This window comes from Solanum dulcamara, chromosome 11, assembly GCF_947179165.1.
Source record: "Solanum dulcamara chromosome 11, daSolDulc1.2, whole genome shotgun sequence".
NCBI lineage: Eukaryota > Viridiplantae > Streptophyta > Magnoliopsida > Solanales > Solanaceae > Solanum > Solanum dulcamara.
Window position 1 is genome coordinate 56,751,353 of NC_077247.1, and position 16,337 is coordinate 56,767,689.

The 16,337-nt window shown below is 33.5% G+C and overlaps 2 protein-coding genes and 1 pseudogene across 2 annotated transcripts; 1 reads left to right on the top strand and 2 right to left on the bottom strand.

The window, feature by feature from the left end:
* Positions 1-1,026: 1,026 nt before the first annotated feature.
* LOC129872739 (L10-interacting MYB domain-containing protein-like) lies at positions 1,027-2,067 on the bottom strand (annotated as a pseudogene).
* A 6,385-nt stretch (positions 2,068-8,452) lies between these two features.
* LOC129873280 (scarecrow-like protein 32) lies at positions 8,453-11,267 on the top strand. Its single transcript, XM_055948344.1, has one exon. It carries the CDS (start codon positions 9,149-9,151, stop codon positions 10,499-10,501), a length of 1,353 nt encoding a protein of 450 aa, XP_055804319.1. The 5' UTR covers positions 8,453-9,148; the 3' UTR covers positions 10,502-11,267.
* Positions 11,268-12,642: 1,375 nt separating this feature from the next.
* LOC129874796 (peroxidase 51-like) lies at positions 12,643-14,713 on the bottom strand. Its single transcript, XM_055950155.1, has 4 exons — positions 14,423-14,713; positions 14,119-14,319; positions 13,847-14,012; positions 12,643-13,269 (listed from the first exon to the last, which is right to left on the bottom strand). Exons 1-4 carry the CDS (start codon positions 14,645-14,647, stop codon positions 12,863-12,865), a joined length of 999 nt encoding a protein of 332 aa, XP_055806130.1. The 5' UTR covers positions 14,648-14,713; the 3' UTR covers positions 12,643-12,862.
* Positions 14,714-16,337: the final 1,624 nt, after the last annotated feature.

Sequence of the window (16,337 nt, forward strand, 5' to 3'; positions counted from 1 at the left end):
CATTTGTTATATAAGGGTAGTAAAGATACAATGCAGAATAACAAATTATCATAAACGGGTTGCTTACTTTAAAAAAATGAAGATATCTTTGTTTACATGGCTTATGAGCATCGCAACCATCATTATAATTTGGATGTGGTTGAATGATATCTCTTGCAAGCTTGTAAACGGCCTTTAAAACACTATGAAAATGTCTATGAATTGTCTCTCCAGAATGTTGAAAGATATCTTGTATCATTCGATTTTCAACTCCATGTGCACAAGTCATCAAGAATATGCCTAACATTTCATGTATAGATATTCCACGAGTGGGTTTAAGCCTATATTTATCACTTAGGTTATTGGATAAAATAATGAACACCGCCTTTTCAGTCGAAAATTTTCATAACAACGAGTCTCATTTCCTCGTAATATCTGCTGGATAAACTCATTTCCAGAGCGCATTGATGTACGACAAGGTTCTTTGCATAGATATTTTTCACAATACATCAAAATGTATTTACCTGTTATATGACATAAAGCCATCCACTCCTTTTGCTCTCTCGGAATCTCTTCTAGTTCTTGATCTTCGTCATCTAACAAATCACTTAAATGAGGAGATACCACATTGCTAATACCCCAACTCTCCATTTAACTGAAAATGGAAATGACTCAAATTAGTAAAGAATGAAAGTTTTTCCAACTACCAAATTTCAAGATTTTTTAGAAACTCCATCGTTTCAATGCACTTATATCTATCTTCGGAAAATCACATTGTAAATCTCAAATTACTATTCCATCAAAGAAAAACAACCACAGCAATACATAAAGTTTCCACATTCATTAAATCCAATACAACAACAATAACGATAAGGTCTAAGAATACAACCACAACATCAACACATCATTAACAATACATAAAGTTTACATGTACAACCATAAGATTTAGGGATACAACCGCAATGTCTAAACAATAAGCAATAAGTAAAGTTTACACGCACAATCATAATGTTCGAACATTAAAAATATTTAACCATTGCAATGCAATCAGCCCATTTTCTCAAGGTGTAACTGATAGTTATACTCCAACCAAAATTTTCGAGCTTCATCAGTTTCCATCTTAAGCAACAGTTGACGTACATCCTTCTTAAGAAACATGTTGCAAACATAGTTGTACTTTCCACTCCCAGCAGGAATATCAGAAAAATTTACCAACATATTTATACATTTATCGATGGCGGGATCATCTACCGAAGAGAATGTAATAGTGTTTTTACTAGACATAAACTCCATTACAGAGTGTATATCCTCTCTCAATGATGCCGCTCCAGATTTTGCCTTATTTTTTGACTTGATTGCTAGTGTCAGTATCATCAATTGAACCTCGTCTTTTAAGTGACGGCTTAGGAAACATAATAGAATCCACATTCTGTATATCATCACTTTCATCATTCCCTTCATCACTAGGATTGATAAAGCATTCTTTGTCATAACTACTAATATTATTTGTTCCTTCTTCATTAAGATCTAATCCGATATCAGACATTTGTTCTTGATTAGCTGCACATGCTTTTTCTCCAGTAGCAACAATATCAGAAAACAACACATCATAACGATACCATATAAGTGAAAGATCTATTTTTCTGAACTTATTGTATCGATCATCCTACTGTAACAAAAAAATCAAAACTACTTTAAACTAACCAAGCAATTTAACAATGAAAGAAAAAAAAGACATATAGAAAAATATAAGAGATGTACCTTAATTTTTCTCTCCCACCAATCATCATCTGCCATAATTGTATTTTTTGTGGCATCCCATCCTAAACCTGTCTCCCCTATCATCAACTTCTTAAAAAGAATCCAATCTTTTTTCATGTTATCCCAATGATTTTTCATTTATTTTTTATCATAGTTTCTTTCCATGGCTCTATTAAATTCTTCAACAACATTATTCCATCCATCTCTATTTAAATGAGTGTGTGGTCTACGTCCTTGTCTAATCTTATTTTCACACAAATCTACAAATTTAATGTTGGCATCATTATCCCACTTAGCATTACTTCGTGCTTTACTAGTTTCCGGCATGATTGAATGTAAACAATCTAAAGAAAGGAGAAATTAACGTTCATGAACTCTGCAACATCAAAAGAAGAAGTGGAAGCAGCAGCCACAACAGCAGCATCAGCCGTAGCCGCAGTAGCAGCAGTCATATTTAAGTTGTGTCATCAATCCCATTTAATCCAACATAACTAATAATTAAGTCATATGACTAAGAATATCATCCATGTGGTCAAGTTCAACCTTTGTTAGAATAATTTGAAGACTATCAGAATCATATGTTTCATTGTGTCAATACCCTAAAACTAAGAAATGGAGAATAATCAAAAGAGAGGGAATAACTAAATTTTTACATCACCAAGTTCAATATCTGAAAGCACTATCAACAGGTTTACAAACATCCAAAATAATTCAGATTTACTAGAGAGCTACTTCTGCATGTTAACAACAATTTTCACATGTTATCTTTTATCATCAGAGGTATTTAATTGAAGCCAGAGCATAAAAAAATGGAGAACTTTCAAAATGATTTATTTTTACTAGCAAAAAGTCGGAGACTAGCCAAACACTGCCAATTAATACAGCGACATTTAACAGCCTGATTATAGACCACACATCACCTTCAGAAATCCTTCTCTCAAGGTTCTCAAAGACATACTGCTATCTCTCTCTCCCTAAAATTGCTCGAAAACTCAGCAACATTAGAAAAAGTTAATTAGAGCATCAAATAATAGAAGTGCCATACAGATTTGACGAGACCCATCAATCAAGAACTAACAAAAATCAAAAAGGGTGCTCAAAAAACTTACTCAAATAGTCACCAAGATTGAAAGTCTGTTTAGCAGCCCAAACAAAGTAATCAGATGAAGCCTTTTTATTAGCTGCAATGTTGTAGAACCAACCAGCTGAACCACTGGGTTTGGAGGCTGCGCTGTTGTAGAAGATGATGAACAAAGATCGTGGAGGCTACGTTGTTGCTGAAGAAATGAGGAACAAATGTGAATTTTAGAGCTTTAGCTGAGAGGGTGCTTTGGGAATTAAAATAAAATATAAGAGATATAAAAGTAATTTTCATGGTCAATGAAAATGATTTTAAGCCCTCCAAAAAAAGTTAGGATTTTCAACTCTTCATTTTTGGGTGATTTTAAGAACTTTATGACTTAAATTTAACATTTTAAGTTGGTAATAAAACACCACAATAAGCTAAAAAGGATTTATACTTATAAGCCCATCCAAACGGGATCTAGCATGATTAATGGTCCATCCTCGTCATCTAGCGCACGTATTGAGCCAGCTCAAGACAGAGAGAATCAAAACCTTTGGATAATGATTGGACAGATTTATAGAATTTAGCAGTATATATATAGGCATATCCAAATTAGGTGAGAAAAAACTAAATAGGGGACAATTCAGTCAAAACGTCACTAATATCAAAACGTAATACTAACTTTCTTTTGTTTTAACATTTGATCCAGTGTCTCTATTCCTTTGGCCTTCTCCTCTTCTTGGAAAGTTCTTCTTTGGTTAACCAAAACAAATACATTATTAATTAGTTTAAGTAGTCATAGTTCTGTGGGTGTTAATTACATTAAAAAAAGACGAGGAAAAAGACAAGCTAAGCTAGCAATTACGTACGTAAGAAGGGTATCTTAAGCACATAGTTAATTCATAACAAACTTACAATTCCTTACTTTCATAGTTAGGCAATTTTGTTTGATTTGTTGTCCTAATTATTTAAGGAATAAAAATCTCCCCGAGGACCATAGATGCTTGAAGATTCTTTTTTGACAACTTCCAAAACAAATGCTCTAGCTTATTTTCTTTATATTAACATTGAATTGAATTGGTGTCTTCTAGTTCTTGTATCTCAAAGTTAAGGAATCCTCCTCAAAGTTCTCCGGAATTCATATTAAACTTCACTAATTTTTTAATTTATCTTACTAGATTCTCCTTAATTATTACTCCCCCGTCCATTTTTATTTGTTCAGTTTATAAATTTAAAAAATAATTATTATAATATATCTATTTTATCCTTATTATGAAATACTATTCATTTTTTAATATTTAGAAAAATTATATTTAATAATGGTAATTTGGTAAAATTATTTTTATTATTGATTATTTCTTAATCTCTATATAAAGTTAATAATGGACAATTATTGTTGGACTAAAGGGAGTATATGCTTTCTCCTCGAATTCTTGTAATACTCTAGAATTCTTTTGATTTTAGAAAATTTTGGAGTGACCTAGCTAGTGTACGTATTATATTGACTGATAGACGACAAGAAGAGACAAAAGGTGATTCTCTTTCTTTACTCGTCCTTTTTTGGGCTTTTGCACCTTCAAGGTATGTTAGGTTGAGAATATTGACGTACGACAAAGCACGCGGCCTACCTAGTTTGATTTAAGATTTTAGTAATTAATTGCACATGAACTTGAAAAAAAGTGGTTTAGATTTTTGAAGAGGCAATAGTGATTTCATGTTTAAAAATATGTCAACCAAAGCACCTTTTATCTGTAAGGTAAGGTTTCCCTCGAAAGGAGGAGGCTGTTTTTCACTGCACCTAGTTCAACAAATTAAATTCCACAACAAAAAATAACGCTAAATTTACTTTTTACTAAGTTTAGCCTTTATAATCATTGATATGACTAGGCGACAGGTGAATTTTTTTCGTCCGCCAGACAAAATATTTGTAAAAGAAACCCACCCACCCCCCACCCCCCCCACAATTTTTTTGAAAGGAAGGGGATGGGGAAGTTTTGCATCATTGCATGAGGGTACAGGGGTAAATTAATTAACTTTTTGGTAAAAAGACAGGAAAGTTTTTGTAGCATGGGCAAGAGAGTTATAAGAATCAAGTATTGTACTATTTTATGCAACCCCACCACCAAGGATATATAGGAATTGGGTGCATGACGGAGTGAAATGCTAAGGAATTGCTTACTAATTCTTGTTGGATATGATGAATGATCGTAGTCTTATTTTGTTAACAACGAGCTACCACATTATCTACACAGGGATGGAATTAAAATTCACTTATTAATTAAAGTTATCCATACATCATGAGGTTGAACATATACGATTTGATTAGTATGTGAAGCAATAAAAGCCTTAATAGAACCACAAGTCCAATATGGTACATGTACACTATGTTAACTACTTAAGCCTTAGTAATATGGGTTGTATTGCAGTGGTGAGACTGTTTCATCCTTAATCAGAGGTCTCGGATTCGAGCCCTGGGTATGGAAAAACTTCTGTTGGGAGCGCCACCCCAAATGAGTCTTGCAGTACATGATCCAAATTTAATCGGAGCTCCATGAGATCTGGACACGCACTGGAAAAAGGCTGACGCGACGGGAAACCGGCCACTAGTTACAAAGTGAACATAAGGTATCGAGAGGGCTATCACAGTCAGGTGCGAATTTCTTACCCGAATTTGGAAACTACCCCTGAGTGAGAAACCAAAAAACAAACAAACTAATTAAGCCTTTTACTTTTGGCTAGACTATGTGTACCCCCTCTTTGTCCTGCACGTTGACGTGGTCAGAATAGGTAGTCCATTTACCGTCTAGCCTAAATCAGTCTTGTATTTGAATTTCACTGTAATCATTATATAATATAAAAAATTCACAATCTTCTTAATTCCGATCTTTAAGGTGTGATCCATCAAGTCCTCTAACCTAGATCAGTCAAAATACATGTATATGTACAGAGAAATGTGCCTGAGGTGCATGGGCGAGGAGAAATGTTCACAATTAGTACGACAAGTAATTAATTTCTTCCTATTGTCTAAATTAATGGGTCCGTGACTTAGTTCATACCTTTATGAGAAAAGTGCTCATGTATCATAAGTGGCTCTTCCCACATTTTCTATCTGATTTGTTGTCCATTACCTCATCTCACGCAAGACATCCTGCACTGAGTGATTCTCCTACTATCCTGATAAAATGGACCTGAGCCTAATTTATATGTATCAATATTTAATTTCAAACTCAATTATTATTACTTAAAATTATCATTACAAAATTTAGAATTCATAAATTTGAAATCATATCATCACATTAGGACATTACGATAAATAAAGAATTTGAGGGCAATAATTAATATAATTATCGTTATATTATATTTAACGGAAATAATAAATATGAATATTTAAAACCTCTATATAAATCTTGCTAAAGGCTTTAGCGACTCTGCATACAATGGTATACCGCTAAAAGGAAAATCTATTGCCAATAATTGTTATAGTCCATGCATAATAAATTTTGAGATGAAGAGTGGGGGCAAAAGAGGGAGTTACGTTCGTGGGCAAGGACATATCATATATATGTAGCTTTTGTTGGTGCAGTGGCAAAGGTCGTGTAGTCTATTTGAGGTGGGGAAAGAATATTGAGGAAAAAGGAAGCGCATCACGTGCAGGCAGATCCAAATGAAGAATAGATGGACCCAATTAAGTTCGAGCCTTTGGTGTTTCCAAGTGATGTTCACATGATCATGCCCATTTGCCGTCCTCTTCAGTCGCTTGCATGCCAGTACAGGATTCATATTTCTGGTGGATATCAGGAAATGGTACTGGATAAGATGTCTAATTTGTTTCTACTCTTTTGGATATTTTTGCATGTGTGTGTTTTCAAGATGAAGAGAAAGAATAGAGTACTGGTGGATGTTTTGAGTTTTTGGAGAATGTTATATTCCTTAGAAAGCAGTGTTACGTTTGTGATATTGCGTGTGTTAGGTATAAAGTTTCAACTTTAAAAGATGTGTTTTATTTAAATAATACTCCCCCCACCCCGTCACAAATTAATTATCTATTGTTTTTTTTAAAATATTTGTTTTAAAATATCATTTTAGATGTTCAATATAAAATTAATCATTCTATTCCAATTTTACCCTAAATAGTGTAATCGTTCTTGAAGACTACGACAGTTGATCAATTATGGCCGGTGATGACATAGAAATAGAATAACTATTCATTGTATTTTAAAACATAAATAAGGGTAACATAGTCATGTTCCTTCATAATTAATGTTTTTTTAAAAAACTAATAAAAGAGAAATACAACAGATAATTAATTTGAGATGGATGGAGTAATATAATTGTTGCAAGTGTCAACTTATACCATCACCCAAAAACCCTATAGGCTTCCTGTAAATGAACAGATTAATTAATTTAAGGCCGCGTGAGTTTTTATAAAAGAATTTGGTAGAGTAGTAACCTCATTGGTTCTCATCCACAAGAGCATTAAATTAGTTTTGCTCTTTTAGTATATATACATGTTGTGGAGATTAAACTTGTTAGTAACTATCAATCTGCTAAATTAGATAATGACTTGTCATCCATGAGAATTTCTGTTGTCTCCACGGTCACTTCAAGGTCCCTGGACGTAACATGCAAATTGTGGACCGCACACATACACACACGGATTGAAACATTTCCATCAACATTACTAGTTGAGTTTAACTAGCTAGTATCGACCGATTGTGTAAATAAATTTACTTCTTCACTCCACTTTTGCGTTATAGTAGCATCAAGTTATTTTATTTTCAAAATTATAAATTTCACATTTTAAATATGGGTAATTAGTTGTAAATTTTTTAAGATAATTAAATTGTGCAAAAAATTATTGATACTATCAATATATATGATTGTTACATTATACGATCACGTGTACGTACATGTTGTAGAAGTAATCTATCTACATTTTAAGAAGATTTATCTATAGGTATTTTTTGGCCGGTGTGATAGTATAAAAGTAGGGATGTGCAAATATCGAATCGAAGAAGATGTTATTGGTACATTGCTATTGGGTTAACAGCTTTAATAATTTTATAAGAATAAAATTATCAGGTTATCGGTTCGGTTTTAATTTTTTAATATTGGGTTATTGGGAAAATCGATACCCTATTAAGAGTGACTATATACTTTACCCCTACATAAATATTAAATATTAATATCAATACTCTACTAGTTATTACATTTTTTCTTTAGGTTTTAATTCACATTATTGTCCTAGTTCTTGTATTTGTGCTTCACTTGTATAGTTCTTTTCCTTATATTTACTATTGTTTCTTTTTTATGAGTATTTTATAAAGTTACATTATTGTCAGATCGCACTTTATTGTTGGAGAAGTCATATATTTATTTTATAAGTATTTTCTTATTGATTAAATTGAAAATCAAATCGTTTAGGACAAAAACTGATAAACCAATAAAAAATATCTTATTCGTTTAATTATTGATTTAACATAAAAAAAATCAATAAACCAAATCGATAAAATATAAAATCGAATCAAACCAAGGGCAATATATAAAAGCTTGTTTATACTGACAATGGATGTAAGTTTGAAATATGTATTTATATATATATGTAGGCTACCCCACCTGAAAGAGCAATAAGTGAAAAAAGTTTTATTCTCGGAATATATGTGCAAATAATTCTAGTGCATATATGGAATATGAAGTGACCTAAATGATTTGTGCATGATGATGATAAACCCGTGAGTGAGCCAAAACTAACTGACTTCAATCTTCCCCCTCAGTACATTACGTGACAAAATCCCAACTTCCACATATTGACAACTCCTTGGCCGGCTACTTCACATGTCCCCAAAATCCATCAGAAATCCCAGCCATCAGCCACCTTTAATTTTTCTTACTCCTCTCTCTCTCTCTCTCTCTTTTTCTCTCTGTCTCTGGTAAAGAAGATGCAGTGCTATTAATCCGTTTTGTAGCCTTTGTAAAGTTTCTCCTTATGAGAAGTCCTTATTCATGCCAACCAAGTGTCTCTTTTGCCCAAATTTGACTTTAACCGCACCGAGCCGAGATATATAGAGATTTTCCTCACCAGTCACTTTACAATTGAAACCAAAAAGTTGAACAGTCAATTATAGTTGATTCATTTCCAGAATATTGCAAAAAGTTCTCTATAGGCAGCAGCAAACCAATAATGGATCGCTTCCCTATAATATTGGCCAGGTACCACTACTACTAGTCTAGTCTTTTTCTCTTGTCTTCTCTTCTTATTTCCTTAAAAAAAAAAAAACCAAATCTAATAAGCCCATTCACCAGTTCAATTGGCGATAGACTTTTCTCTAATTCCTTCCTTTCATGATGCAATTTACTGAGAGTTTACCACCCCAAGTTTCACCGTTTTCGAGTTTGATATTGATGAACAAGAATAGAACTAGTACTAATAATAATCAGATCCAACATGCGCGTCCGTGGCCTGGTTTTCACACATCGAAGAATTTGGGAAATATTGGAGATACTAATTGCATGGAACAATTGTTAGTCCACTGCGCCAATGCCATCGAGAGCAACGATGCGACTTTAGCACAACAAATCTTGTGGGTCCTTAATAATATTGCCCCTCCTGATGGTGACTCGAACCAACGACTCACTTGTGGATTCCTCCGAGCCCTAATTATTCGCGCAGCGAAAATAGGGACTTGCAAATTACTCACTGCCAATCTCAATCATTCAATGGAAACTCATAAATTCTCCATCATTGAGCTTGCAAGTTTCGTTGACTTAACCCCGTGGCATCGATTCGGGTTTACGGCTGCTAATGGAGCTATATTAGAAGCTGTGGAAGGTTACTCTATTATTCACATTGTTGATTTTAGCTTGACTCATTGCATGCAAATTCCCACACTTATAGATGCAATTTCTACTCGAGTAGAAGGACCGCCGTTAGTCAAACTAACGGTAGCTGGTGCAACGGAAGATTTACCGCCAATGCTTGATCTTTCTTACGAGGAGTTAGGTGCTAAATTGGTAAATTTCGCAAGGTCACGAAACGTGATGATGGAATTTAGAGTAATTCCTTCAAGTTCATCGGACGGGTTTTCGAATGTAATCGAACAGCTACGTGTCCAAAATCTAATACGTCCTGAGAATGGCGAAGCGCTAGTAATAAATTGTCACATGATGCTTCATTACATACCGGAAGAAACAACAGTAGTGCCCAATCGATTTACATCGGAGTGTACTACTAATTCATTCCGTACCATGTTTCTTAAGGCCATTCGGAATTTGGACCCGACGATTGTTGTGTTAGTGGACGAAGACGCGGATTTCACGTCTAATAATCTCGTCTGCAGATTAAGGTCCGCGTTTAATTATTTATGGATACCTTATGATACTGTGGATACGTTTCTTCCACGAGGGAGCAAGCAAAGGCAGTGGTACGAAGCGGATATTTGCTGGAAAATTGAGAATGTGATAGCTCAGGAGGGTCTACAACGACTCGAAAGGCTGGAGCCGAAGAGTCAGTGGGTGCAACGTATGAGAAATGAAAATTTCAGGAACAGTGGATTTAGTGAAGAGGGAGTTACGGAAGTGAAGAACATGCTGGATGAGCATGCAGCTGGCTGGGGGCTAAAGAGGGATGACGAAGATCTTGTGCTTACATGGAAAGGACATAATGTTGTCTTTGCTACTGCTTGGGTTTCTCTTTAGCTAGTTAATTTCATTTGGCTTAGTATTAATTTTCGTTATATTTTATCTCGATCCAATCTTCTTGATTAGTAATTAGTAATTAGTATTCATGATATCGCTCTTTCTCTTCGTGATGAATATGATGAGCTTAGTTAATTGGCTTAAATATAGGAAGAAAGCTGACCTTACAAAATAAGATCGCATATTCTTAGTTTTTTGGTATGTCATTAGGGGCGGGGAAGGGAGAGGGGGGAGGAAGATGCTATGTTGTGATGGAGTTTGAATACATCGTCTCAATTGTGGAAAGCAGAGAGCTTACAAAGTGAGCGATCCTCAACCCCTCATATTTTTTAAGTATCTATTTAATTTTTGTCATCTAATGATCTCTAGATTTATTTAGTTCTTCAGGTTCGGGAAAGGACCCGACCATAAGGGTTTATTGTACACAGTCTTACCTTGCATTTCTGCCAGAGGTTGTTTTTAAGACTTGAACCCGTGACCTTCTGATCACATGGCAGCAACTTTACCAGTTACTCCAAGGCTCCCCATCACGTGGAATTGAAGTTCTAATAAAAAGACATGAGCTGTCCCTTTTTTTTTGGTGGAAACAACCTTAAGGCTTAATTTAGAGGATTTGTTTGAAAACTAATTAAGCTACTAACTTGTGATTTATAATTTAGATGCATGATTATTTTGGTGCACTTAAAAGATAGGGTGACTACACTTTGATTTCTTTATGTAGCACTTTTTCATTTGTTTGACGAGCTAGAGCCTAGAAGCCTTTAATTTTGCATTTTTCATCAAGTATATCAATTTTATCGTAGAATGTCCTTTTATTCGGAAGAAAAAATATGACTGTCATGATCATATTCTATGAATTATGTTAATTTACTCTCTATGAATGATTATTTTGATATAGTAATACTCTATCATCAATTTACTTACATTGACCAACCAATTAATTACCTAAATAATTTCCTGGATTAAATTGACGCGCGAAACGATGAATGGCTTTACAATATTGCCCATTTTTGGTGCAAATAAACGGTTGCCTAAACAGAACTGATTTTGTAAGCTGTTCAAAGAGAGAGAGATCACCTGTTGCTAGAAATTTCGATATAAATTTGACAACAATGAGATCTGTTAATTCTGTTTGTTTAGTTGTTTAATATTCCATGCCTTTTTTAAAATATAAAATAAACATTCCATGTCCTTCTCTGATCATCTAAAAATAAATTGTGTGACACCTCAACAGCCAAAACTTAAGAAAATTTTGAAGAGCCTTTTTGTTGGTCGCCCAAGCTCTAGTCCAGGTATTCGTTAACTTGCTCTCTTTGTCTTCCAAAATTGTTACTTCTCCATCGTTAAGTGATGAAAATAAATAAGTGAGCGTGGTCATTTTTATACACTACGTTAAAAATGATTTTTAGTGATAATTAATTAACGATAATAGCCTAATCTTCTCTAAATATATTTATTTAGAGGCAAATTAACACTCTTTATAAATGTTCCTAAAGCCTATAGCGACATTGGATTCAATGACAATTAACTAATACTGGTAAAGATTTTAGTACTCTTTGTTAATGGACTTATGTATTGCCGCTAAAAGTTGTTTTAGTTGTAGTGATAAAAGTAAATTTCCTGATAATTTATCATATTGTAAAAGACAACATGACATTAGAAGAATGGAGGTGATGAACCTATATATTAGTATATGTTATGTGCCTATCATATATATTTGCCGTTTAAAACATGGCGTAGTAAATAGATTGATGTGAACTTTTGGCATGAATTTATTCCATGCTATAAGAAAGTTATACTAATTGGATATGATTGTGATACATATGGAATCTTCAATTATTAAATTTGTACAAAAATCCAAAGCCAACAAGTTTGAAGTCTAGCATTTTAGAAGTCTTTGTAAGGTAGTGCGCCAATGCTTAGATTATTATGTGAAAAACTCTAATATATATAATTATCTCGAAGGTCAGTTGTATATCAATAATCATACATATCACATCGGTACTGCATTGCATGGAAAGCAAAAGATACTCTTGTAAAGGTCACTAATTTAATTTAATTAGACATTTCTTTTGACCGTAAAGCCCTTGGGGCCATTGGCATTTAGCACTAACTTATCAACATTTGAAACATATGCAAAATGGATTTCACACAGTTTTTATTCAACAGTTACACATCCCACAATGGGACTGTTATTTTGCATATTAACAGTGGAAGGTTCAAGTCAAGTCTCCTTATTCAGGCCTCACCATCCCACAAAAAAAAAATACAAAATAAATTCTATACTTGTTAACACTCAATGAACTAATTTTTGCGTTTAAATAGTGGCCTCAAAAAAGGCCATTTGTGCAAAAGGTCCGGTCAATTCATTCTTCCACAGTCAAACCGAATATTTCCGTTTCTGCCGGTCTTCACACCAACTCGGCCCAGTTTTGTCATTGCAGTTATAAATGCATTTTGAAATGATTTGGAATTACTGGCCCAAAGATCCACAGTTCCCTTGGACCTCTTGTCTGTATAGAGTACTTGATCCGATGTGAATAGGCCCATACCTTGCTGTAAATTTTTGAAGTAATTATTGTCAAAGGTCCTGGGAGTTTTGGGATCCATGTTGATGGCTATCCTTGGGTCAACATTCCTTGGACACATCCCTTGTAATTGGGTTGCATATTGCTTGTTAAGGGTTGGGTCTATTGGATTTTGAGGGCTAAAGTTGTAGATTCGATTGGAGAACTTGCCACAGTGAGAAAACCCAACAGAATGTGCCGCTTCAAATATAACCAAGAATTCAACATGAGAAAAAATTTATGCTCTTTTTACACGTAAGAAATCTGAAAAAATCATCTTCATTATTTATTTTTTTTATGTAAATGACAGATTTTAGTTACTCGAAAACATTACATGAAGCAGCACATGCATATAAAATTATTCCATTGTGGAAGATTCTCATAATAATATCGGAACTTTTTTTTTCCTTTTGTCTACTGAGCTGGCTGAAGAATAATGTGAACAAAATAATTGAGAAATGTTTACGTCTGGATCAATCACACGTGCTAAAAAGCAAAAGGTCAAATGAAAAATGATAAAAATTCACTCCAGCTAGGATAGAACCTAAATATAAGGTGTTTTTGAGTATTCAATATAATATACTACTACCTTACCTATCTTTCATTTGCTTTAGTGAAAAAAACCTATTTATATATATTTGTGTAAAAATCTATGCGCTAATTCCTGATGTTGAAAACAGAATTTTCAAAACAGCTAGCTAGATCAATTACTAAATATAACAATTAATTGGTGTGTGTTTAATTAATAGTAATATCAAGAAAGTTATAGTAGAATTACCAGAAAGGGCGATCATGTCAGCCTGAGTTAAACCATGAGAGGCAAACATGGAATTGAGTTGATTGAGATTGAATGTTGGTTTTGGTAGCTTTCCTTCCACGTTGGATGCTTTTGATGTGAACCCATCTAGTCTTCCTAATTCCACTGGATACCACGGTCCTCCAGACTACAAGCGTGTGACAAATGAGGTCAATATCTATATAAATACAAGTGATAATAACTTTTATCATATAGTCTAAAAAATAATTATATATATATATATATATACGAACCAGCTGAATGACGTCTCTAGTGGCTAAGGCGAGAATGTCAGCACATGAAACTTTATTTCTACAACGCGAGTTTGAATCAACCGCGGCTTTGGCTTTAATCACAGTATCAAATCCATCTCCTGCCAATGAAAGATTATCTGGATGATCCTTCTCAGCTGTGTTCCCTGGTGTAGATGATACTATCACTGAAGCATCACATCCCTAGTTCCAACAAACACATATATCGATAATAATTTAGCCAATTAGAAAATTAAACGTAACTCTCAGCAATATCACGATTAGAAATTCACATACCCGTACGTACCTCAACAAAGCAATCGTGGAAGAAGAGACGGAGAACAGCAGGGACAGTAACAAAAGTTTGTTTGAATTTCTGATTTACAACATTTCTAACAATGGATTCAACATTAGGACAAGTATTGGCGTAATAATTGGTCTTCAATTGTGCAGATGCCAAGTTAGGCATCAACACAATACTAACTGAAAAAATTGATAATAATACTGACATAAGAAGATTTAGACGACCCATTTCTCTGGCTATAATATTAATGAATCTCAAATTACAATGGGGTATGCAAATGTTTGATTGAGAGAAAAGTATTATATAAGGAACAGAATATATAGAAAGCCAGTTGGCCAAAGAATCTTTTTTACGTAACAGAAGAAGTTGAACATGAAATCGAAAGAAAAACTCAAGTCGTAATTTTAATTTATGAAAGAGACAGGATACTGCTGGCAGTACTGTCTATTACATTGGCCGCCATGAGAAATGACCTGCACGACCTGTTCAATTGACCCGTCTATTTATTAGTTTAGCCTATTTTTGCTAAAATAATTTTAGTCCATCTAAAACGTGAGCGGGAGATTATAGCTCAAAATGATCGATCCACGAATAATCTTGTAAAAATTAAAGATTTAGTAAAAATTGGAACATGTTGGATTGTGTCTCGCTTTTTAGTCCACTTTAGCTCTGTATACATTATATTTTTCCATATAAAATATAATACTATATTATTTTTTTGTATATTTAATTATCGAATGTGATTATTTTTAGTTGATCGATTAAATAGGGTTGTCCTTAATTAAGTTCATACTCTAACTAAAATAAGAGATCGTTAATGGAAAAAAACTAAAGGCTGCTGTTACATGGAGACAGCTGGAAATTCGGACCAGCAAGTGGTGTGCTCTTCCAAACAATTCTGTGGGCTGCTAATCTTCAAACTTAACCCTACACAAAAGAAAATTAAAAAAGAAAAGAAAAGGGGCAATCATGGGTGCTATACTTTGATCACTCATCACTAGAAGGAAAACTGATGAAAAGCATATGTATAAACATGTTTCAGACAATACACGTCGCAGTAGTTAGAAAAGAACATTTTGAATGGATCTAATCCAAGTTATATATAATCATTATGATATTGTTAAAACTATTGATCATATAAAGGAGAAAATATATGATCTCATATATATATATATATATATATAACACTATAATCAATAAATTTCAATGCAAAAAATACAAAAGATCTCATATGATTTACTTATTAATAATCTCTTTTATTGATTTTCATTGAAAAATATTCATATAACTAAATGTGTGCATACGCTTTGTCATCTACATATTTTATTTGTGAAATTAAATTAAATATATATTACTGGTATTATTTCTGTTGCATTTATAATAGATAGTCCATAAAACCAAATATCAGAGAGGAATAGCGACTAAGAAATTGCAAGAGAATTTATATGTCATAAGAATTGAGAAAACCTCACAATTTAAAATCAGTACGCAATTAACATGCAGAAGGTTGCCTTTTGCGATCGTCCAAAAAGAAAAGGAAAAGTTAACCATATATTAGTGTAAAACATTAGGCCCACTAGATCGAGAAACTAGTAAAGCTAGGATTCCCACATTGATTCTTTTGGCATGTGGTTTGCAAGGTTTCGCATATGGCAGCCACACCAACCATAGTTAAATAATAATTAAAAAATTTACAATCACGAGATTCAAGAACAACGCAAAACAAAATTGAATTTTATATGTAAAAAGAAGTAAACAAACAAAGAAAAAGAGAATTCAACATTTATTGTATTTACATTAATTTTATTTATATATATATATTAAATTTTTTTTACGAAAAGAGGCCCCTTATAGATCAATATCACAATCTACTGAGTTAACATATTGAACATTGGTTATAGGCTTAATTAAACCAATA